The sequence below is a fragment of the Eptatretus burgeri genome, chromosome 9, assembly GCF_056783735.1.
Source record: "Eptatretus burgeri isolate ZD-2024b chromosome 9, Ebu_testis_v1, whole genome shotgun sequence".
Lineage (NCBI taxonomy): Eukaryota > Metazoa > Chordata > Myxini > Myxiniformes > Myxinidae > Eptatretus > Eptatretus burgeri.
In genome coordinates, this window is record NC_140969.1 from 19,071,931 (window position 1) to 19,097,246 (window position 25,316).

The window sequence follows — 25,316 nt, forward strand, 5'->3', positions numbered from 1 at the left end:
AATGTAACAAAAGAAACAATGACGCAGAGATACTACGGACTAAGACCGACACACGGCAACACTTAACAGTTTTACTTCACCAGACTGGCGCCACACACACACGTTTACACAGAAACAAAAGAAAAGGCCACCCTCAAAGACAAGGGGGCAGACGGGGCCTGTGGGCCAATATTTGCGCGGGACCTGAAAGAGCGGTCAGGTCCGCGAGACCGGGTGGGTCCTACCCGTGTCTTTGTGATGAGCCGCAAATGTGGCAGCACGCGGTGCCCCGACTTCATGCTCCTTCGCGGGTTTCGTTGGCACTGCTTGGAGTGGGGTGGGAACGGGGCTCCTTTTCGCACTATCTCAGCGCGGGGGAAAAAGGGGGGGGGGAATTGTTGATGCTCTGGGGAAGGAGTATAGCTGGCTTGCTTGGGTCCCGTGACGAGCGATTCCACCCCTCGTCGCCGACTGCCGTCTTCCTTGCCTCGGACCCGAGCTCCTCGGATTCTTCCCCCAATTCTCCTCAGCTGACTGCCGAAAACCACCGGGACGCCCTCGCCTTCCGACTCCACTCCGCGCTCCAACCCAACTCTGCCCAGAACTCTCTCCGCTTTTCTGCCACTCTCCGCTCTTCCAAAACCGACTCTGCTCAAAACTCTCTCCGCTCTTCTGCCACTCTCTGCTCTTCCAAGGCCGACTCTGCCCAAACCTCTCTCCGCTCTTCTGCCACTCTCCGCTCTTCCAAGGCCGACCCTGCCGAGATTCGCCTTGCGCTCGGCGCTTTATAGGCCGGCAGGAGAACCCATATGCAAATTTCCGGATCAGGACGAGCTCAGGGGTGGAGCCACGCTCGCCCATTGGACGGAGGAAAAGGGGCGTGAATCTCCCCTGATCCTAGAATTTGCATATCTCGATTCCACACAGACGCGCCTGGAGGCGGGGCCAAACCGCCCGCGCTTGCTGATTGGATGGATCAGAAGTGGGCGTGTAGCATTCCTGATCCGAATTCTCCTCAGAAAGGCCGCATTTTGCACTCGTGGTTTGGCGCGCACCTTGTACGAGCCCAGGACAGCCCGACGCTCGGTGTTCACAGGTGGTGCGGGAATGGTGGTCGAAGGAAGAGAGGTGAAGGTGGTGGAGGGTTTATGGTGGTGGTTTATGGCCATGGTGCCGTTTGGAATGGCGGTGATGCGATGTTTGCGGGAGCGAGTTGTGAAGGTAAAGATCGTGGCTGTTGGCGTTGTTGTTGTTGTGAAGCGGCGTTGTGGTTGGTGGTTGTTGTGTGATGGCGGTTGGTTCGTGGTTGGTTCAAAATAAAGATAGAACAGAAAAACGGCTATCTCAAAGGGTCGCAGCCCGAATGAGTCACATTTATTCCCTCTAAACAACGGGTTTGGGGCTAACTACACATGTACTTACAGAGATATCTCACCTACGGGACTTGAATGGTGGTTTGCGAATTTCCACAACCGTAACTATATATATATATTTATATATATATATATATATATATATATATATATATATATATATATATATATATAAATATGTAAAAATATACACCATGTCGAGGCTCGTGTATGAGCTAATACACAGAACATATAACAAGGTAGGAGACGAGAGGGGCGGGAGAGGGAAGCACAAACTCGTTGGGAGGGACGGGGTGGGGTAAACAAGATAAACAAGATGGTACTACAGGGACTTTCAGGAAGAAAAACAGGGAATTTGAAGGAGGTGGGTTTGGGGTGGATTAACGGTGGTAGTAAAGATCAAGATTTTGGGTAGGGGATGATATGAGATGGTGGTGAACAGCTGTTTTGAAGACCTGAAGCGAGGAGTGGGATTGAAGAGAGTGTGGGAGTTTGTTCCAGAGGTGGGAGAAAAGAGTAATGAAAGAGTACTACTAAACTGGAGACTTTTGTAAGTGCAGAAAAGGTGAGTTGTGTTCCAATGTTCAAGTATATAATTGAATGGAAATAAAATAAACGTTTTCAAGGATGTTTAATTTTTTTTGTTTTGGAAGTTTACCGCCATTGATGCACCGTCTTTTACACCACCATATTTGACCCGTTAAATTAGTTATTCATGCCTGCTGTTTGCGTTCTTTATGATGACCCTAATACCAGTAAGTTTCCTGTTTCGAATGATTTTCAATTTTGTTTCACTGCCAGACAGGGCAATTGCTTTCCCACATGTGATTCATTTACTTTGCCTGATTCATGTTCCCATTTGTGTTCTACAGTGTTCAAAATATAAAATTATATTGAAATCAAGTATTTCCTCACTCATAGACTGATGTCTGTAAGACAGACAGATGAACCAATTGCTTCACCCCACTTTGCGCTATGCACGTGGGGTAAAATAGAAATGACAAAAGATGTCACAAAGCAAAATGTATACATATTTTTGAAAGAAACACAAAGGGTCAGTCTGATGGTTTGGCAACAACAGTTTTCAGTAGGCCTTGTATGGAAGATCATCTCTTTCCCAATATGGAAGGACAACCAGCAACTCCCAACTTGATAAGTCTCAACTCACCTCAACCATTGTCCTCCATGTCTCTTCCAAATTTCAGGCTCCTGCAGGCTCTTTGTTCACCTAAACCTCTTTATTCCTTTTTCTCCCATCGCTGGAATTGCCTTCTAGTGTCTGTCCAGTTACACTCTTTCCTCCATTGCTTCAATGTGGCAGCCAACCACCCTGTTACTATTCTATTTCGGCTCCCCCCCACATCTACCTTTAACTGCAGGCTTTTCTTTTCTGTCACATATTGTTTGTATGTTCATCCCATGTCTGTTTCAAACTAATCCAATGTCAGCATGATATCCTTCAATCCTTTGTCAGCTTGCATTTTGATGAGCTTCATTTTTGGAGAGAGAGAGAGAGAGAGAGAGAGAGAGAGAGAGAGAGAGAGAGAGAGAGAGAGAGAGAGAGAGAGAGAGAGAGAGAGAGAGAGAGAGAGAGAGAGAGAGAGAGAGAGAGAGAGAGAGAGAGAGAGAGAGAGAGAGGGAGAGAGAGAGGGAGGAGAGAGAGGGGGAGAGAGAGGGGGAGAGAGAGAGAGGGGGGAGAGAGAGGGGGGAGAGAGAGGGGGAGAGAGAGGGGGAGAGAGAGAGGGGGGAGAGAGAGGGGGGAGAGAGAGGGGGGAGAGAGAGAGGGGGAGAGGGGGAGAGGGAGAGAGGGCGAGAGGGCGAGAGGGCGAGATGGCGAGAGGGCGAGAGGGCGAGAGGGAGAGAGGGAGAGAGGGAGAGAGGGAGAGAGGGAGGGAGAGACAGAGACAGAGACAGAGACAGAGACAGAGACAGAGACAGAGACAGAGACAGAGACAGAGACAGAGACAGAGACAGAGAGAGAGAGAGAGAGAGAGAGAGAGAGAGAGAGAGAGAGAGAGAGAGAGAGAGAGAGAGAGAGAGAGAGAGAGAGAGAGAGAGAGAGAGAGAGAGAGAGAGAAATACAAAGCGAAGAACTACAAAGCCCAACATGCTGGTAATATTGTTGTGGGCCGGGGTTCGATGGCAATAGATGAACACTAAGTGGAGCAGTAGAGTCGTCTCCTCCCGAGCACCGGGAATTTAGGTCGTGACTCACAGATAAGTCCGAGAGTTCACAGATCCCTTAGCGGACCGTGGTCGCCAATATTTCGCCGGCGTGGGGTAGGGTTAATTGCCTAATTTCAATATACCTAAATACCCATGTCGTCCAACTACCGGGGAAAACCACACCCTCGACGAACCTCGGGCGGAACGGACCGTTTACCGAGCCCGATCCGGGTGTAAACCGAGTGGGGATTACCAAGATCCGTCGGTCCACATGACAACTTACCGGCCTGAATGGCCTTACTATTTATCAATACGCACCTTGCTAGGCCAATGAAAGAAAACACGAACAACGAACTGGAACATTTAACACGGGGGTTTATTTATAGCAATAATTGGGGAGGGGAAGCACACAAAGAGCAGAGTTATCCGAATAAAAGAAATGCAAACCATGTACAATGAAAAACACTCAACAATTTCTACTTGTACAGACTGGCACCACACACACACCCAAAGAAATGGTGGCCGCGGCCTGTATTTGCACCTGCCCGCCTCGTGCGGTCTGCTCGAGCTTGTCCGGTGGCAGGACTCGAACCGACCGTCAACAACGCAGCACCATGTACCAGGGACCAAGAACGGTGCCACAGACGCCAGCTAGCACGGGCACGGACCAGATGAGAATGCCAGCAGGCAAGAAGAGGCTTCCTCTCTTTCTCCTTTACGACAGGGCGAACCTTCTTGCTTTCGACGAGGTGAACCTTCCTGCTCTTGACGAGGCGAACCTTGCTCGCTTTTTCTCCACGGCTCGCCACTTCGTCTTATCCTCGCCCTCCGCCGCGCGTCGAGGGCACCGCTCTGAGGGACTCGCCTCCGGATTGGACGAGGGGTGGTCGGGCGACTCGTGGCCGCCCTTCATTGGTCGGGCCGAACACTCCCGCTGGCTGGGCGGGGCCAGTGTCCTTTCATAGGATCTTTCCCTTCATCCTGTGGTTCCACAAGGCGGGTCAGCCCCCCTGATTGGGTGGGGCGCGCGTGTGATGCTCGCCCTTCGCTCATTGGCTGGAGGAACGCTCTATGCCCCTCGTTGGAGCGGAGCCTCGATCCGAAGCGACGGAGGCTCCGCCCACACCCTCAGCCAAAAACACGTGGGTAATGGCGACCGGGTTGAGTGCGGGTCAGTGTTGCTGTTGTTGTAGATGTAAAAAAAAACCAAACTAAAAAATAACTCGGCGCACACACAAAATTAGCATTAGACAGAAGGAGGGATTATAACTATAAACACATACTTATCAAAATAACTAAGCTATGGGGACTGCTGTCTGTTTGTGTGCAAAGGCTTCCAAATTCGTAACAATATTAAGGGATATTTTTTGCTATCCTTTCACGTTATGCACACAAGAATACACAAGGAGATTTGGTGCAGGAGACCATTCGGCCCATCAAGCCTGCACTGCACCAACCCCAATATCATCACCCAGCCACACTCAAGCTACCTATCATGCACACAATTCAATATCCCCATACTCCTCAATCTCCAATGCATGCAGGTACCGATCTACATCTCATTTAAACTAATCCACCACCTCCACTGCCACCAATACATGCAATACAGCACTCTCCAACTGAAAGACCCCTGCCTAAAACCACTCCTAACTCTCATCTTCTTTACCCTTAAGTTATGGCCCCTGGCCCTAATACTGTCCACTTTGCTGAAAAACTCTACTTCACCTATCTTGTCCACACCCTTCATTATCTTAAATATCTATATCAGATCCCCTTGTAATCACCTCCTTTTTAAGATATGAAGCCCTGTCTCCTTCAAACATTCCTCATAGTTTAGTCCAGCTAGCCCGGAATCAATGTAGTTCTAGTGGCTCGATTCTGCACCCTCTCTCTGGCAGGTTTCTCCTTCCTCAGATATGGTGAGATGAGGCCTCACTAAAACTACCTCTTTTGATATATAATTTATTCCTTCAGAATGCAACCTAAAACCCTGTTAGCTTTACCTATTTCTGTCCAGTACTGTCCTGTCTGCTTACCCTCCCCCCACCCCCTGTATATATTACCACCCCCAGATCCTTCTCTGTGTGACACACTCCAACACTGCCCCTTACATCATGTAATCCCTATTGGTTCACGAAAAAATATTTTCACGAAAAAAATAATTGGTTCACGATAAAATATTTTCACGAAAAAAATGTGACCACTATATTCGTTATTGGTGTGTGTCTGTCTGTCTGTCTGTCCCGAGCATAGCTCCGTGGGTTTTGATCCGATCCTGACAAAATTTTGGTGGGAGGTTTACATCATGATCTAGTTGTGTTTTCCTGAAAATTGGCGTGGTGCGCCCATTATGGGTGGAGCCACGCCCAAAAAACATGTGTTTTTAGGGGGTAGCCGATTTCAATTTGCATCTTCTCCTCAGGGGTTTGTCGAATCTGACAGGGGTTTCAGTATTTGGTTAGCCCAATGGCACCTGCATAGCCCCACGGAGCTCTATTTTGCATTTTCATCCCAAGGTCAAGGTCACAAGGTCACGAACTTCGAAAATTGGGATTTTGACAAAAATCCATCTTCTCCGAGAGGTTTTTCAAATCTGGCAGTGGTTTCGGTATTTGGTTAGCCCAATGGCACCTGCATAGCCCCACGGAGCTCGATTTTTCATTTTCGTCCCAAGGTCAAGGTCACAAGGTCATGAACTTAGAAAATTTCGAATTTTGACATAAAAATCATACGACCGCCCAAACTTTGAGAGCTAGGATGACAATATTTTTTATGCATAATCTTAAGGTCATTCCCCACCTAAACTATTGAAACCATTTTGCTCTATCTCGAACACCTTGCCCGTGGCGCCCCCTTCAAGTTTGTTTTTACACTGATTTCATCAAAGTATGGATAATCCGAGGAGTGCGAAATGCCATATAGCCTATATGACGTTATATTGTTCCTGGAATGTTCCAGAGGAAGTTTTGCACCAAAGGTCATAATCCTTGACCCTTTGACCTTTAAAGTTCACAAAGGTCAAATTTTCAAAGTTGTGGGAATCAAACCAGGTTTTCGACCTTCTTCGACGAACTAACTCCAATAAGCTATAGCACGTATCCTGTTTCCTTATTTTAATGTCCACAACATTGTTTTGTGACCTTTAAAGGTTGTGCAAAGATCAAATTTTTAAAGTTGTTGAACGAAACCGGGATTTCGACATTTTGCAGCTCATAACCTGTCACTCGTACCACATCATGTTGATCATCTATCTATAATTCCAGCAATGTGTGTGTGTGTGTGTGTCTGTCTGTCTGTCTGTCTGTCTGTCTGCGACCGCAGTTTCTCAACGACCTCCGGTCCGATCGGATTGAAACTTGCCAGAAATATTGCCGGGGACCCGCGGATGTGCCTTTTCAAGGTTTGATATCAATCGGACGAGCGGTTCCCAAGTTACGGCCATTTATCTGTCAACCAATGACAGGACACGGTGCTATGACTTCACTAATGACGTCACAATTAATGTTTATTTAATTTTTTTGCACGATTGAAATCACAATTCTTCTTCTTCTTCATTTGGTATGACGTCACAATCGACGCTAGGGACCTGAGTATGTGCCTTTTCAAGGTTTGATATCGTTATTCACGGGAGGGGGGTGAGAGTGGGGGCGAGAGAGGGGGTGAGAGAGGGGGACGAGAGAGGGGGATGAGAGAGGGGAGGGAGAGGGGGTGAGAGAGAGGGGGCGTCACAATTCAAGAGAGGGGGAGAGAGGAGGGGGCGAGAGAGGGGGACGGGAGGGGGTGAGAGGGGGCGACAGAGAGGGGCGAGAGAGAGGGGTGAGAGAGAGGGGGCGAGAGAGAGGGAGGTGAGAGAGAGAGAGGGGCGAGAGAGGAGGGGGGAGAGAGGAGGAGGAGAGAGGGGGGCGAGAGAGAGGGGGCGTCACAATTCTTCTTCTTCTTCGTTTGATATGACGTCACAATTGACGCTGGGGACCTGAGTACGTTTCCCAGGTGTTTCCCAAGTTATGGCCATTCATGATATGGTTGGTCCGATCTAATTGAAACAATGCCCCAATCCAGTCGTCGTTTACGAGAGCGAAGGAACTAAACTGCACATACTGGCACGCACCTACGGGCACGCACTAGTTTTTATAACTTGGTCATACATTATCACATTGTCTCATGCTTGACTTCTAAAACAATCTACATCGTCAAACACCGCTCGTGAACCATCGTCGTCTTCAGACTTGTTTTCATTATTATTACACATCCCCAGCACCTTACATTTCTTTGTGTGACACGGCACCTGCCAATCTTTTGCCCAATCTATTAAAGTACTAAAAGCTGTTTCTTCACTTCCTCTACGCCAATTTGGATCTCTTCCAAAAGCCCTTGCTCACACCGAGATAGATACCCTCTACTTTTGGACATTCCCCTGACTGTTCCTATGTAAATGTAAAAGCAAAAAAATATATATCATATAATGCCATCTCACATTCATGATCCACCAATTATGTTGTGCTATTCCTCAATCGGCTCAAACTTGTCCTACCGCTTTCTTTAACCCTTTTTTAATATTTAAAGAATGCCTTGCTATTATTACTTGGCGAAAATTTTTTTTCACCAAGTATGCTGAACTGCAGCATTTGTCTGTCTATCTGTCTGTCTGTCAGACAATTTTTGGCCAATTCAAGCAACCGTTCTGAATTTTTTTGCCTCTGTAGGTCACCGGCCAAGGACAGAACGCTTCATTTTGGCGAAGATCCGAATCCAGATCCGGATTTGAGAATTTTTCAAGTGATTCTTCACTATTGAGATATAGGGCTAAAATGATATATAGCACAATATTTCAAAAGGTTATGGATAGATTCACACAAAACTTTGTGGGCAGGTTGGTTGTGTGGCAAGGACAAAATGATTCAATTTTGGTGAATATTCAAATCCGGATCTGGATACGAGAATTTAAAAAATGATTCTTCACCACTGAGAGATGGGGCCAAAAACTATGAATAGCATGACATATCACAAAATTGTGGACAGTTTATGAAAAATCTGGGTGGTTGAATCAGTTAGGTGACAAGAACAAGCCAATTAGATTTTGGTTAAGGTCCGGATTCAGATCCGACCTATCAGTGGGATACAAAACGTAAACTGCTCAGCCTGGCAAAGGTATTTGTTCTACCGAGTGCCATTTTGTTTTGCCAAGTGTCACTCTATGAGTGATTTTTCATTTTTAATGTTGTTACATTTGTAGGGGGGGCAGTAGATATTACCATAGAATAGATAGAAACGTATCGAGTGGTATAGTCCAGGTACGAGTAGTTAGCCAATCTTAATGTAATTAAGTTGGGAAACATTAGCTTAAGGATTGTCTTGTTTAAATGCGCTCCATAAGGAGGATGATGCATGGTAATGATTAGATAGGTTTTAAGGTTAAGAAACTCGTCCATACAACTTCTTGTTATCCCACTGGGTGTGAGGCTTTGGAAAAGTGAGAAGAGTTTTGGAGGAACGGCATCCTCAAAGGGAGGGAAATTTACTTGACATGGAGATCGACACGGAGAGTGGAACAACAGTCCTGCCTGCCTTCGCCCTGTTCCTGCCTTTGCCCTGGTTTGTATTTGTCATCCTGCCCACCTGTCTCATCGCCTGTTTTTCTCTCATGCCAGTGGATCTGCTTTGATGTCTCCACCAGCAGAGCTAAGGCCTCACCTGGTTCTCGTTCCCATCCCTGTCTGTGCTTGAATACAGTGTGTGGTGCCTTTAGGTTTTATTCCTCTTGTGTATAATTATTTATTTTTTCCGTGTTCCCCCTTTCTCCCCCCCCCCCAAAAAAAAAAACCCACCATCATACTCTTCCATCATGATTCCACCATCCCCTGGTTATTTATTTAGGATTAAATCCCATTTTAAAAGAGCTAAGGTTATCGTGTTCTTTCTGCGACCCTGCGCGTGCAAAGCCGCCATTAAATGACACAATCCAAGGGAGTTAAAAGCTGTTCAGTACATCCTTTCAGTGGCAAATGTCAATCAGCCCTGAACACAACAATATTCTTGGCCATATCCTTCTGATATTCTTTTTTAACCTGCCAAATTATTTTCTTAACTCGTCTCTGCTTCCTCCTGTATAGATGCAAGTATGACTCTGATCATGTTATTTTGTACTTTATGAATGCCTTCTGCTTATCCTTGAAGAAACCGAGTACCTCCCTACTCAACCACACCAAGCCTCTTTCTGCCTCTAGTTTTACACCTCACTGGAATATGCCTACTCTGCACTATACACATTTGCTTCTTGAAGGCTGCCCGTTTCTCCGATGTTGACCGCTCACTCATTAACTTTACTCCTATCCAAAGCTCCCCAAATCACATCTCATGACCTCAACGTTTGCCCTCATAAAATACAACAACCTTACACCACTATCATGAACTTCACATCTCAATAATAGAGTAGCACTTATATATTGTCTCGCTTGTCCCCAATTGCTCTCTGATCTTCACCTTCTTCACCATATTGGGATCGTTACTCAAAAAGAGGTCTAACACAGCACTTCCCCATTCTAATGTGTCCGATTAGAAAAAAAGGACACTCTGGGTTGGCGTTGGCAAATGTTGACTTGTGTTTTACATACAGTAAATTCTACAAATAAGAAATGTAAATTTTGAAAGTCATTCACTACTTCCTTTTAGGAGATCGATTTTGCAGTGGAAGAGTGCATTATTCACCAAATGATATAATCACTGGCAAACACTGTGGATGCATTCGAGTATGATTTTTTTTACGGATGAGGAAGGGATTGAATGTTCAGCCACAAATGTTTTAACCGCATCAGGGGTGAATTAACTGCAGCACAAATATAAAATCGGTTGTTGTTTCAGTGAGTCTGAACCTGGGGCCAGTAAAACTGAGTGGACATACTTTTGATCAGTGGTGCTGCCACATTTAGACGTGATTATATGATGTGGAAGATGGAAACACTAATAAGATGTGATTTTAACAATCAGATGAAGAAAAATTATCTCAAAGTGATTGATGTATCAAACAGCAAGTGGCCCTAAATGGTGTCCTTTCACAGGATCTTTCCCTTCATCCTGTGGTTCCACAAGGCAGCATGTTTGGACTGACTGGACATGATTATTGATCAAAGTCAATGATCTATCTGATTCTCCTGAAAACCAATTTTGCCGACGACTGCAACTGTTTCGAGCAATACATCACTCTTGTGAAAGCCTGGCCGCTGTGGAATGCCTTAGATCAGACTTTGACATGATAAGCCACTGATCAGCCACTTGGACCATGATGTTCGATGCCTGCAAGTAAACCGCAATTACGTTGTCTCTCCACAAAGATCGGTAATCAAGTTAAACAATCCACTTGTTTTTACACCCTCTGGAAGAGGTGCAGTGGAACTCCTTGGCCTCATTATCTGCCATAACCTTTCGGGGGGGGGGGGATCATATCACTTAGTTAGCATCAAAGGCAAGTTGCTGTCTAGGTGTTCTCCATAGAACTAAGGTATTCCGGAGCTTCACCAAACTAATCATTGTGTACAACATACAAGGCTTTCATATGGAGCTCCATGGAGTATGGCTCCCCACAAAAACAAGGTCTTCTGCACCATTGGAATCTCAACACAGGAAGGGATTCTCAGTGACTGTCTCTCCCCCACTGGTGGCAAGTTGGTGACTAATTTTATACAGGTTCACATTTGTCCTTACTCTTCCTGCCCTTGTCTCCGACTTATGCCTTCCCCAAACAATCCCAGGTTGCACACGTTTCCCAAGAAACCCTCACCTGCACACCCTTCCAAAGTACAGACGAGTTGCTCACCTGCATTCATTCACCCCATATTCTCCCAATTGTGAACTTGTCTCCCTGTGTCTGTTGTCACTCCAGTCTCCCATTATTACCTCATGCACTTACCAATACACATCCATGATGTCTTCAAGATACACTGATTCTTTCCCATTCTGTTCCTCGCCAAACAATTGTTACTCATTTATTTGTTATTCCTCCTTGTGGATGTACAACCTTTCCCACACACCTCCCTAATACCTTTTGGTAGCTTATGAAGTTGCTGACTTTTGTCATTCAGTTCCTTCCTGATCCCAGACCCTTGTTTAAATAAGTGGCTCCTCACAAACAGATAGCCAATACAATACCACTCTGGATACTACAAAATCTGCATTAAAAAAAAACTTCTCAAATGCAAGTGAAATAAGTGTTATGCTCCAAACATGTATAAGAAGATTGAATCTGATTGCTCCACTAGTACATCCTGGCAGCTAAACCAAAATGTAATTGAATGTTAGAGAGGACGGCAAGCCGCAGCAATGACCATGTCACTATTAATAAGATGAGCTGAAAACAAACAAACAAAAAACACACTGACTTGCAGAGAGTGACCCTGAGGATTCACTGTGAACCTGAAAGTCTCATTGAATAGGGGTTCACGATCATGACGGCACACTCGTGTCTTCTTCTTCATTACTTTCTTCTGTGATGCCAAGTGGATGACATACACCTTTACATACAGGTCTGCCAATAGAAAAAAAAAACACCACACGAGACATTGGTTGGTAATGGATCTCCACATATTTTTCTTAATTTTTTTTTTTTGTGTGTAAAGATGTATTGCGGTTTTCTAACTGCAATAACATTCCATGAGACCATTCCATTCTTGGTAAAGAAAGATCCGGGTAAAGATCAGGGTTCAAATCTGGCTGAAGGCAGCAGTAATATGTATTTGGATTCTTACCTTCATGAAACAGAACTTGCATCAGTAAAATGACTTTATCAACGTCTGATTGCTGGAAGGAATAAACAGGTAATTCACTAAAAACCTTCAGGGAGGGGTAATTTGCCTGCCTCACCTGGTTTGGTCTACACATGAAGTCAGTCCACACATTGTAGTTGACTCAATAATGATCATCATGTACCATGCTCAAAACAGAGCGTTGGTTCTGCTGAAGCAGTATCTTGGATCAGATTACATCGTGGATGGATCACCACTCCAACACAGGAAGTCAGGGTAAGAATTTGGAATTTGTTCAGGATTCCCGTGGTTGCTCGCCCACGATACGTGAAGAACACCGTGCGATCTTTAATGTCCACCAACTAATGCCGGCAGATGGGACGCCCAGTTTCATGTCCATCTGAGGGATGGCACACACATTGATACCTAATCATGCCTGTGAAATACCGGAATGACAATTTGTAGCTGGCCTGAGATTCAAACCCAGGCTAGACGGCTCAGAAGCGAGTGTGCATACCTCTAGGTCTTGGCCATCCTGCATTTGGCTACTTATAAAAAAGCTGAGATATCCAATATTCACATAAAGCTGGAAATACATGAGCAATTCTTAAGATAATGTTTTTTCAAGCAACTCAAGTTGGTAAGAACTGACTGTGTCGCTGATTGAGAAACTTGACTTGCCAACAAGCTCTCAAATGGCAATCGAGTCACGTGAATAGATCACTGCTCCATTTTTCAGCAATTCAGTGGACAATTTTACTTCCTGCCTGTGTGTGTTCAGCCAATGATAATGTATCATCTAGGTTCTCATCAATTGATTTAAATACTCTGGTCTGCGTTATGATTTGCAGCTTAACCATATTGACAAACCTGGCAGATGATCAGGCGTTTTAAACTTGTACGTGATGTTTCGGCATTGGATCACCTCCACCACCAACTGATCTCCATCGGTCTTTATTTCCTTCTTTAAGGAAAGTTTCATTTCTCCTATCACCTGGGCTGCATGTGAGAATAAAAATGGGCCTTTGCATGAGCATAATCAACAAGCAGATCAAGGAAAGAATTTAAACAGATTAGTAAGTAGTGCTTTCTTTGAACTAAAACAGGAAGATTATAAAAATGCTTTGATGGCCCCACATAAACCATTAATGCTGTCTACACTTATCACATGAAACACACTGCAATCATTCTCTCACCAGCTTTTCCTGCTCCCAGCAGCTGCCCAGGCCCCAAATCTGTCCTGGGTGGATCTGAGCGACCATGCCGCATTCCTTGGATCCCATTAAGGCGCATAACCCCTTGCCCATCCCTTCCTGGCACCCATGGTGGTGAGTCAGGGCTGATGGTGCTACAAGGGGTGGAGGTAAAAACAGTGAACAATCAACAAAATAGAATCAATAGTGACAATGTCACTGTTCCCTCATTTTCTATCAAAACAAACAAAACATCAATAATGAAGCACAAGAATGTCAAAAGTTATGGCTTTGTGTTCTAACAATATTGGAATTATTCAAACACACAAATAAACAAACACAAAAACCAAAACAAACTAGAATGCACTCGGTAGAGCACATACCTCTGCCAGGTTGAAAAGTTTACGTTTTGTATCCCACTGATAGGCCGGATCTGCATCCAGATCTTCACCAAAATATAATTGGCTTGTCCTTGTCACCTATCCAACTCATCCACCAAGTTTTGTCATAACTCATCCACAACTTTTTGAGATATCATGCTACATATCGTTTTTGGTCTCATCTCTCAATGATGAAGAACCACTTTGAGAATAAAACAATCATCTTATCCTGGATCCGGATTCGGATCTTCACCAAAATCTAATCCATTCATCCTTGTCGCACACCCAACCTGCCTATCAAGTTTTGTCTGAATCTGCCCACAACTTGAGATATCGTTATATTGTTTTTAGGCCAATCAATCAATGGTGAAGAATCACTTAAATCCATGGGTCCGGATCCGGATTCGGAACTTCACAAAAATTGAATAAATCTTTCCTTGTCACACATCCAACCTGTCCACCAAGTTTCGTCTGAATCTGTCCATAACTTTTTGAGATACATTGTTCACAGACAGACAAAAAGACAGACAGACAGACAGGGGTGAAAACATAACCTCCATTCACCTTCAGTGGCAGAGGTAACAAACAAACTTAAAAACAAATAAAAAGAAACACAAGAAACACATAAACAAAAACACAAAAACAAACACACAAAACAAACAAAAACGAACAAACACAAAAACAAACAAAAAACAAAAGCATATAATCTTTGGTCCTAAAAACACACAAAAACAAACAAAAACATAAAAACAAACAAAAACAAACAAAAACATAAAAACACACAAAAACAAACAAAAACATAAAAAAAAACAAAAAAACAAATACAAACAAAAAAAATCATCAAAACAACCACAAAAACACAAACACATGTATACATATATGTATATACTGTATATATATTTTTTATACTGTACACACACACACACACACACACACACACACACACACACACACACACACACACACACACACACACACACACACACACACACGTAATGGATTAAAAAAAGGAAACACCTGGATAAAATGGGTGCACCCAAGTATATTGAAAGCAACGGCTTCTACACAGGTGTGGCCCGTGTGTTAATTCAGCACTAACATCCCAGCATGCTCCAGGTCCAACTTTTTTCCAACTTCAGTGCCAACTCACCCCCCTCACCCCTCACTCTCACTCTCAAAGCAACCATCCCACTCTTCTCCCTCCAAGCCTCCCTCTCACCTCTTTCAAAAATTCCCCCTCACCTTTCTCCCACCTTTCATCCCCTCACTCTTCCTTCTCTAAGTTGCCCCCCCTCTCATCCACCAACCTGCCTCCCTCCACTGCCCTCTCACCTCCATCTCTTCACTCCACCTCCTCAAATCCCTCAACTGCCATCTTCCTTGTCTCTTGTCCCCCTCTCTCCCAGCACCACAGAGCCTTTTCTCCTCCTCATTCGGCCCCTCCCCTCGCTATTCTGCAATACCCCACACTCCTTCAGCAACCCTCCTTACCTCCCCCTCGTCCCTCGTCCTACCCTCCCCCGCCCCTCCACCTCCTGCACCCAAAGCCTCCTCCCTACCTCTTCATTAAATGTGTGGACCTCAAATATCCGGGGCCTTCGCTCAAACCTTTCAGATCTTTCCATGCAGGTTGCCACTGACAAACCAGACATTATCTGCCTAACAGAAACTTTCCTCTCCCAAGACGTGTGTCTGATTCCCAAGTATCTCTCCTGGTTACTCCCTCTTACGGTATGACAGACCTGAGCCTCGTCCTGGTGGAGGTGTTGCTCTCTTCATCAAAGACTCTATTCCTCACTCTCCCTGCACTGCTCTCACTCCCCACACCCCCAGGAATACCTCTGGCTTCGGCTTCCCTCCACTCCCACCTCATGTTTATATGTGTACTGTACCGTCCACCGAACAGTGATGACTCCATCTACACCTCACTCTCCGAAAACATGGACCATCTTCTATCTTCTCATCCAAACTCTCTCTCTTCCTCTTATGTGGCGACTTCAATTGTCATCACGCCAGTTGGCTAGGTGTGGGTACCTCTCTCACCTGCCATGGGGACGTCAGCAAAAGCTTTCTGTGACTCATTGGGACTGACTCAATCGGTCAACTTCCCGACCCTGGATCTCAACCAATGGTACTCCATCTCTTCTGGATCTGATTTTGACAAATTTCCTGACAATATCTGCTGCTCTTCCTTCGCTCCAATTGGTTCTTCTGACCACGTCCTTGTTAAAGTGGACATCTCTCTGGCTGTCATCAGAGAACCACCTCACCGCCGTCGAGTCAGGCATTTCACTCAAGCCGACTGGCAGGGTCTCCGAGCAGCCATCAAACTTACAGACTGGTCTCCTATCACTACTTTCTCAAACATCAACTCATCCTGGGAATTCTTTCAAAGAAACTTGCTCTCCCTCATGCACAGATTTATCCCCTCTCGTGTTCAGTTGTCTTACCCTTCCTCCCGCCCTTGGTTTACTGAAGCTTGTGGCGAGGCAGTTGTCCTGAAACAACTTGCCTTTGCCTCATGGAAAGCAAACCCAACTGAGGGCAATCTCAGTTCTTTCCACAAAGCTCGGAACAAGTGTGTATCTACCCTCAGGAGAGCCAGAAAACAACATCTTTCTCATCTCAAGTCTGAACTCTCAGACCTCTCTCCCTCCTCAAAATCCTGGTGGCGTTTAATCAAATCTGTTTCTGGTGTATGCTCCCCCTCCATCCCTCCCTTACCTCAAATGGCCGCACTGCTGATTCCACACGTGATAAAGCTGAATGTCTAAACTCGGTGTTTGCAGCTAAATCTTGTGTCCCAAACCCATCACTATCTCTACCCACTTTACCCAGTCGCACCCAACTGTCCCTGGACTCTGTATCCTTTTCTCCTGACAAGGTGGAGAGCTTGCTTTCAAACCTCGAGTCAGATTCTGCAACCGGTCCAGACGGCATCAGCCCACGTGTCCTCAAAGCCTGCTCTTCTGCTCTTGCTCACCCTCTCTCTGTTCTATTCACCCTCTCATTTTCCCAAGGTCATCTGCCATCTGCTTGGAAATCTGCTAACATCACTGCCCTGCATAAAAGGTGCAAAAACAGATCCCTGTAACTACAGACCAATCAGCCTTCTCCCAATCATCAGCAAGGTTATGGAATCCATCATTGCTTCAGACATGAAATCCTTCCTCTTCTCCAATGGCTTGATTTCCAATCATCAATTTGGTTTCAGACCAGGTCACTCTACCCTGGATATGCTGCTACTGCTCTCCCATCAATGGATGGAGGTCCTCAATGCCAGACAGGAAATCCGAGCCGTATCCCTGGACATATCACGTGCTTTTGACACAGTCTGGCACCCTGCCCTACTCACCAAACTCTCTTCCCATGGTATTCAAGGCCATCTCCACTCATGGCTCGCAGACTTCCTCTCCTGTCGCAGTCAACGTGTGGCCCTAAATGGAGTTCTTTCATCCCCTCTTCCTGTGCAGGCTGGAGTTCCTCAAGGTAGCGTTCTGGGCCCTGTTCTTTTTCTGGTTTTCATCAATGATCTCTCGGACTCTCTGGAAAATCCTCTATTTCTCTTTGCCGATGACTCCACCCTCTGCCGTACCATCTGTCATCCCTCAGACCGGCAAGCAGCAGCTTCTTCGCTCACTGCAGATCTGGATAAAATCACAAACTGGTCCAACACGTGGAACATGTCTTTCAATCCACACAAATCTCACACTCTCACTATGTCTCTTCGAAAGGACCGTTTACAAAAACCCCCCATCCACTTTCTCAACAATCCACTGGAAGAAGTCTTTTCTTTCAAGCTTCTGGGTCTCACTATCTGCCATGACCTTTCCTGGGAAAGTCACATTTCCAACCTTGCCTCAAAAGCCAGTCGCCGACTGGGAATCCTCCGTCGTGCAAAGTCCTTCCTCGGCCCTCTTGAGCTCCTGACTACTTACAAAGCTTTGTCCGTAGCCTGATGGAGTACTGCTCTCCCCTCTGGGCTGGTGCTCCTGCCTCCCACCTTTCTCGACTTCACGCTGTCGAAACCAGGGCTTTTAAGATCATTGGCATCTCCACGCAATGAAGCTGAGTCTTTGGGCCTCTCACTCAATCACCGCAGGTTGGTCGGTGGTCTTTCTGTCTTCTACCGACTCCTCTCCAGCCTTGCCCCCCTGCTCTCTCTGCGATTTGTCCCAACCACATTTCCACAGGGCGCTCAAGGTCCGCCAACAACCCCCTTCTGGTAAAACTACCAAAATCACGAATCACTGCTCATCTTCACTCTTTCATTCCTCTTTTTCCCGCCTTTGGAATAAACTTCCTCACTCTATTCTTTCCCATTCTTCCCTCCAGGCTTTCAAAACAGCTGTTCACCACCACCTCTTATCTTCCCCCCATCCAAATCCTCGATCTTTTCTACCCCGATAATCCACCCATGCCCACTTCCTTCAATTCTCCTGCTTTCCTTCCTGAAAGTCCCTGTAATGTCCATCTTCTCCTCGCCATGTTCCCCGTCCCATCCCCATCCCTCTCCCTTCCACAGTTCACCTGTGTCTGTTCCCCAATGTTTTGTCCCTTCCACTCCCACCCCTCTTGTCTCATGCCTCCTTGCTGTGAGTTGTGTGTTAGCTCTCATACGAGCCTCGACCAAGGTATACAAAAAAAAAAAAAAAAAAAAAAAAAAAAAAAAAAGGTCATGTAAAAAATGCTGCACAGGTCCAGTTGCCTGTAATTCTGGCTAGCATGGCTGCAAGAGGAGAACTCGGTGACTGAAAGAAGGGTGATTGTTGGGGCGTATTTGGCAGGAGCTTCAGTCTAAGGTGAAGTTGGCATGAAACTCCAAGGGAAAGACATCAGCAAAGGTCAACAGTGGGTGGAAGCGTATACTCTAGGATCGTGATATCCATGCATTAATTTGAAGTGCGAGGAAAAGCAGGTGAGCAACTGCAGATCAATTGACTGTAAATTTCAACCTGGGGTGCGAGCAGCCAGTTTCATCAAAAACGGTCTGCCGAGAACTCCACTGAGCGGGATACCATAGTCGGGTCGCAATGCACAGACCGTTTATCACACCTGGAAATGCAAGTTTGCGAGTCCAGTGGTGCAAAGAGCACAGGCAATGGACTACTGAGCAGTGGAGAAATGTGAAATGATCAGATGAATCATCTTTCACCATGTTCTTGCCAAATGGATGAGTGCATGTGTGGCACCAATCTAAAGAACTCTAGAATGCTGAATGCTTGGTTCCAACAGTGAAGGATTCTGGTGGTTCTATAATGTTGTGGGCCACATTTTCTTGGCATGGTTTGGGTGCCATCATTCCCTTAGAAGGCAAGGTCAATCCCAATCGCTACTTAATGGTACAAAGTGATCACCTTCACCCCATGTTGCAGCATTTCTTTCCTGCCAGGAGGGGTACTTCCAGGATGACAATGCCGCATGTGGTGGCCCAATGCCTTGTTAAGTGACTTCACATTGGTGTTTCCATTTTTTTTGTCCACTACATGAACATGGATATGGAATGGCCAGGTTTTCAGCTTCATTTGAAGGCATGCTCCAAGATACAATGTTGGTACTGCATCAAAATGGTGAAAGTTTGCACTGGGTTTAATCCTGTCAGGTCAGGTCAGGTCAGGTATGGGAGCATGTGCCAGAACAGTGCGTCGCTGCGTCCACTTTCCGCCGGTACTCCAGGGGCCTCCGTCTGGCCTTCCCCCAGGCAGATACCAGGCCCATCCCCATCTCCCTGAGATGCCGATCAACCTGCTGCAACCAGGAGGCACGTGGTCGGCACATTGGCCTCCTCCATTCATGAGACTCCCTTGCTGAGAGAATTTGATGAGCAGGATCACCATCAGGAAAACGAGCCACATGTCCATACAGCCGCAACTGACGCTCACGGACCATGCAGGTAATAAATCTCATCCGAGTCTCTCTCAGCAACCGCTCGTTGGACACAAAATCTGACCAGCGATAGCCAAGGATTCTCCGAAGAGACCTGGCACCAAAGGAATTAAGTCTCCGTCTCAGATCCTTGGTCGGAGTCCAAGTCTCGCATCCGTAGAGCAAGACTGGAAGCACCAATGACATGAAGACTCGGATTTTCGTCCTGCACAGGTACCGGCAAAGCCACACCCCATGATCCAGTGAATCCATGACTCCCCAGGCCCGACTCAGATGTCTATTGACCTCTGACTCACAGCCAGCAGAGACATGAATATCACTGCCAAGGTAAGTGAATCTCTCCATGACTACAACATCCTCACCACAAACAGACACAGACAGGACAGCAGCATCCAATATGTCATTGAAAACCTGGATCTTAGTTTTGACCCAAGAAACCCGTAATCCCAGCGGCTCTGACTCCTCATTCAGCACCTTGAGGGCCCCAAAAGGATGTCTAAAATCTCCGCAAAGATGACTGCATCATCTGCGAAATCAAGGTCTGAGATCTTGACATTCCCAAATGATGCACCGCAGCTTGATCTTTCCGACCTCCTCCCTAAAATCCAGTCCATACAAGTGATGAAAAGTGTGGGGGCCAGTACACATCCCTGACAAACTCCAGTAACAACTGGAAATAAGTCAAAGATGGTACCACCACACTTCACAGCACTCTCAGTACCAGAGTAGAGTTCAGACATCAGATCGATCAGTTTTGCTGGCACCCCACGAAGACCAAGAATCCTCCAGAGGGCATCCCGATTCACTGAATCGAACGCTTTACAGAGATCAACATCGGCTGCAAGCAGCCCCTGCCGAAACTCTCGTCTGCATTCGGTGAGGACACGAAGAGCAAGGATACGGTCAATCGTTGACTGATTTGGTGTAAAGTCTGACTGCTCTGGACGCTGGTGCTCAAGCAGATGGTGGCGAACCCTATCAAGAATTATCCGAGCAAAGACCTTGCCCGGCACTGAGAGCAGTGTCACCCCTTGGTAGTTGTTGCAGTCTTGGCGATCACCCTTCCCTTTCCAGAGAGGGACAACAAGACCCCTCTTCCAATCAGTTGGGATGATGCCTGTGTCCCAGGCAGAGCACAAAAGTGCATGCAACGACACGAGTGCAGCATTTCCACCAGCCTTGAGAAGTTCAGCATGGATGCCACAGATCCCTGGAGCTTTACCCCGTTTCAACCGGTTCACCGCAGCCCGTGTTTCCACAAGCGAAGGTGGACCACAGTTGATTGGAGGGTCAGCAACAGGGATTGTAACACCCTTGACGTCCAACTCGACAGTTGGGGGATCAGCCTGGTACAACCACTCAAAGTATCCGGCCCAGCGGGCCTTCACTTCAGACTCCTCTGTCAAGAGCCTACCACTCTCTGCTCTAACTGCAGTGCTCCGAGGGATGGGCTTGGATGAACGCAATGTGTGAATTCCCCTGTAAGCAGGACGAGAATCACCTGTCCACAGATTCACCTGTCTACCCCCTCACAGATTCCTCGCACATAGACCTCCTTGTCCACCCTTAGTGCACGTACAGTTTTATGCCTCAGCTCCCTGAACAGCTCAGCTCTGCCATTCAGCCTGGCCCTGTGACTCTGGTCAATGGTATCCAGTGTCCCTTGAGAGACAAAATTCTTTTTTGCCCTGTGGTGAGTTCCAAGACATCCACCGGCAACATCAAGGACGGTGGTCTTTAAGGCACTCCACAACTCTTCAGGATCCCCAAAGCACGCAGACACCTCACATGTCCACTCAGCCTGTTCGCAAACTCCTCAGATACTCTCTCATCCCTGAGCTTGCCAACATCCAGCCTAGGCTGGGATGGTACCATTCTCTAGGATTTAAAGTGCAGCTTTAGAGTTGCTACAAGCCCGTGGTCAGTATTGAGGAACTGAGCACTCTGGTAGACCCTGCAGTTCCGGATCATCCTCCAGCGACCGTCAACAAAGACATGGTCAATCGCCTTTGCCACACTGCCAGCGTTGGAATACCAAGTCCAGCGATGAGCTTGTGGGCACTGAAACCATGAACCAGCCACCCTCAGTCCATGACTTCTTGCAAAGTCAAGGAACTTAGTGCTATTCTGGTTCATAGTTCCTGACCCATGGGGACCAACACACACCTCATAACCAACCCTATCAGTTCCAGTCGATGCATTGAAATCCCCCCAAGACCAGAAGTGTATCTCGTCTGGGACACTGATCAACCACAGACTCGAGCGTCGCGAAGAATGTGTCCTTCACGGTGAGGTCACTCGCCTCAGTCGGAGCATATACAGAGACCAGGGAAATGACACCCAAGGAGTGACGAATCCTTAGTCTCATAATACGCTCGTTGACCGGTATTACCTCGATTAATTATCATTGGAGTCAGCTTATTGGACACAGCTACAGCAACTCCTTGGGTATGGTAACCATCAGAGCGATCAGATCAATAGTAGGTGTAACCACCCACCATTATCTCGCCGCAATCCAGTCTCCGAACCTCAGAGAGTGCTGCAATACCGATGTCCAAATGCTTGAGCTCAGATGATAACAGAGACAGGTGATCATCCTCTCTTTGGGATAGGACATTCCAGCCACCCACCCAAGTGACCGCCTCAGGTTAACCCAAGGAGACCGCCGTCTGGTGGACGACACCTCAGCACCACTCCGACACACTCTCCCGCAATCTGACCCAGGGAGGTTACCCCGTAGCTTCCCTCCTTTCATCAAAGATTGGGGGTCCCGAAGGCTTTGTCCCAATCCCGTCATCCGGTGAGCTGCTCTGCGAATGGAAGCTGCACAGGAGGTACTCCCATGGAGTGGGTTTTCAGATTATGTTGCGTTTTTGCGTTTTGCGGAATGAAGGGTTTTACAGTGGCCGGAGTGCAAATCCTGCCACCAACCTCCTAATAAAAAGTAACCCAACTGCAGGAGGACGTCCGCAGACACAGTTGGGGACTAGATATGGATGGCCGTTGGCTCACAAGGAGCTCCTCCGCCCTTTGACAGGTTTTGTTTTTAATCCTTCTGGATGTCCATATCCAAACACCCTCCTCACCAGAAAACCTGGCGGGGGGGGGGGGGGGGACGGTTTAGTCGCCGTTAACCCGACCATGGAACAGGTTAGTACAGGTTTACATGGTACCTGTAGCAAGTCACAGATCTAACCTGACCTGACACAATCCTGTCCATGATCAAATCAACAATAGACGGCAACAGCTCAACAATGGTGAGCATGCTTTCAAGTGAGATATCCTGCTGTTATGGAATGTGGAAACCATCAAACTGGTCAAACAATCATCTCACTTTTGATCTGATGTGGTCTTTTAAACTCAGGAAAATAAATTATTCACAATGCTGTAACCTTTGCATTAAAACATTAATTTATTCTGACTAATTGTTTTAAAATCTAAAGTCGAAAGGAAGTCATTGGATTCATTTCTTTTTTTCACTATAATGGAAACCATCATATTATTTGCGGCTGACAGGAGGGTCTAGAGATCTGCACACTCGCTTCTAAGCTGTTTTGCCTGGGTTTGAATCCTGACCCAGCCATAAACTGTTTTCCTGGTTTTCCACAGGCAAGGTGATTCATCATTGTGTGTGTGCCATTCCTCGGATGGACGTTAAACCGGCATCATGTCTGGCAGCATTCATTGGTAGATATTAAAAACCCAATGGTGTCCTTTGCGAAGGGTAGGTGAGCTTTTGCTGGCACCATGAACAGTGGACTCAAAATGAAGAGCTTGAAGAACTAAGTTTTGCAGATAGTTGTCTCATGTCACAGACAAGACAGGGTATACAAGGTAAAGTGACTTCTTCAGCATGACACACAATTGGGACTGAAAGTCAACACTGCTAAAACAGAAGCATGAGAATACATACAACAGATGTTGTTACGGACCAGTATATTCATTTAATTGTGTTTGGGAAAGTTACCTTTGCTGTTAAGTTTACTGTTAAGTAACAACAGCGACATCAATAAGAACAACAATGAGGAGAAAAAGGAATGACAGTTTTAGAACAGAACAGGGTTGCCAGCCGTAGGATAATTATCATATTTGTACGATTATTTCAACCCTGGTAGATCAATAATTGCAAAAATGGGGAAATTCTGGCAAGTCCGAAAAGTACTTGACCTTCAATTTCCAGTTCACGTTTCATAAAGTTTTTCTCACTCTGCTGTGCAGTCTCATCCATGAAAACATTGGATTTGGGGATGAGAACATCATAATGGCCTGCGCCCAGTATACCACTATTGCACAGACACAGTGCTAACGACAACACAAACAACCACAACTACAACTGTTTGACACGATTCAATGTTATGGACAACAAATTAGGCTAATAAATTTTCTCACATTGAATCTACCTTTTACATGTTTCAGATGATGTTGACTTTAGACTGATTTCCTTTGACTATTAATGAAACAGTCTTTCTCAACTTCACAGTGTGTGGTCTTTCATGCTTACAATGGGGCTGCAAAGAACAGTGGCCTATAAAAGGATGGCTCTTTTTGAATGTACGATAATTTTTCGAAAAACATGAATTTTGAGCTTCGAATACGATATTTCCACTTTTCAGATCGAGCAACCATGGAAAAGAAGGAGAGAGAAAAGGAAGACAAGGACAGGAAGAAGGCAATGAGACTGCTGTGGAGTTGCCACAATCTGTTCTTTTTTTTTTTTTTTTTTTGTATACCTTGGTCGAGGCTCGTATGAGAGCTAACACACAACTCACAGCAAGGAGGCATGAGACAAGAGGGGCGGGAGTGGAAGGGACAAAACATTGGGGAACAGACACAGGTGAACTGTGGAAGGGAGAGGGATGGGGATGGGACGGGGAACATGGCGAGGGGAAGATGGACATTAAAGGGACTTTCAGGAAGGAAAGCAGGAGAATTGAAGGAAGTGGGCTTGGGTGGATTATCGGGGGTAGAAAAGATCGAGGATTTGGATGGGGGAAGATAAGAGGTGGTGGCGAACAGCTGTTTTGAAAGCCTGAAGGGAAGAATGGGAAAGAATAGAGTGAGGAAGTTTATTCCAAAGGCGGGAAAAAGAGGAATGAAAGAGTGAAGATGAGCAGTGATTCGTGATTTTGGTAGTTTTACCAGAAGGGGGTTGTTGGCGGACCTTGAGCGCCCTGTGGAAATGTGGTTGGGACAAATCGCAGAGAGAGCAGGGGGGCAAGGCTGGAGAGGAGTCGGTAGAAGACAGAAAGACCACCGACCAACCTGCGGTGATTGAGTGAGAGGCCCAAAGACTCAGCTTCATTGCGGGAGATGCCAATGATCTTAAAAGCCCTGGTTTCGACAGCGTGAAGTCGAGAAAGGTGGGAGGCAGGAGCACCAGCCCAGAGGGGAGAGCAGTACTCCATCAGGCTACGGACAAAAGCTTTGTAAGTGGTCAGGAGCTCAAGAGGGCCGAGGAAGGACTTTGCACGACGGAGGATTCCCAGTCGGCGACTGGCTTTTGAGGCAAGGTTGGAAATGTGACTTTCCCAGGAAAGGTCATGGCAGATAGTGAGACCCAGAAGCTTGAAAGAAAAGACTTCTTCCAGAGGATTGTTGAGAAAG

The 25,316-nt window shown here is 46.3% G+C and overlaps 1 protein-coding gene across 1 annotated transcript in view; it reads right to left on the reverse strand.

Annotated features, from left to right (window-relative positions):
- The window catches only part of PCLO (piccolo presynaptic cytomatrix protein), a 321,244-nt gene that overhangs the window by 3,456 nt on the left and 292,472 nt on the right, over positions 1-25,316 (reverse strand). The window contains exons 26-28 of the mRNA XM_085893761.1: positions 13,450-13,601; positions 13,124-13,252; positions 11,891-12,036 (exon numbers count right to left, since the gene is read on the reverse strand). Coding sequence (XP_085749887.1) covers positions 11,891-12,036; positions 13,124-13,252; positions 13,450-13,601 — 427 coding nt within the window. The remainder of the gene's footprint in view (positions 1-11,890; positions 12,037-13,123; positions 13,253-13,449; positions 13,602-25,316) is intronic.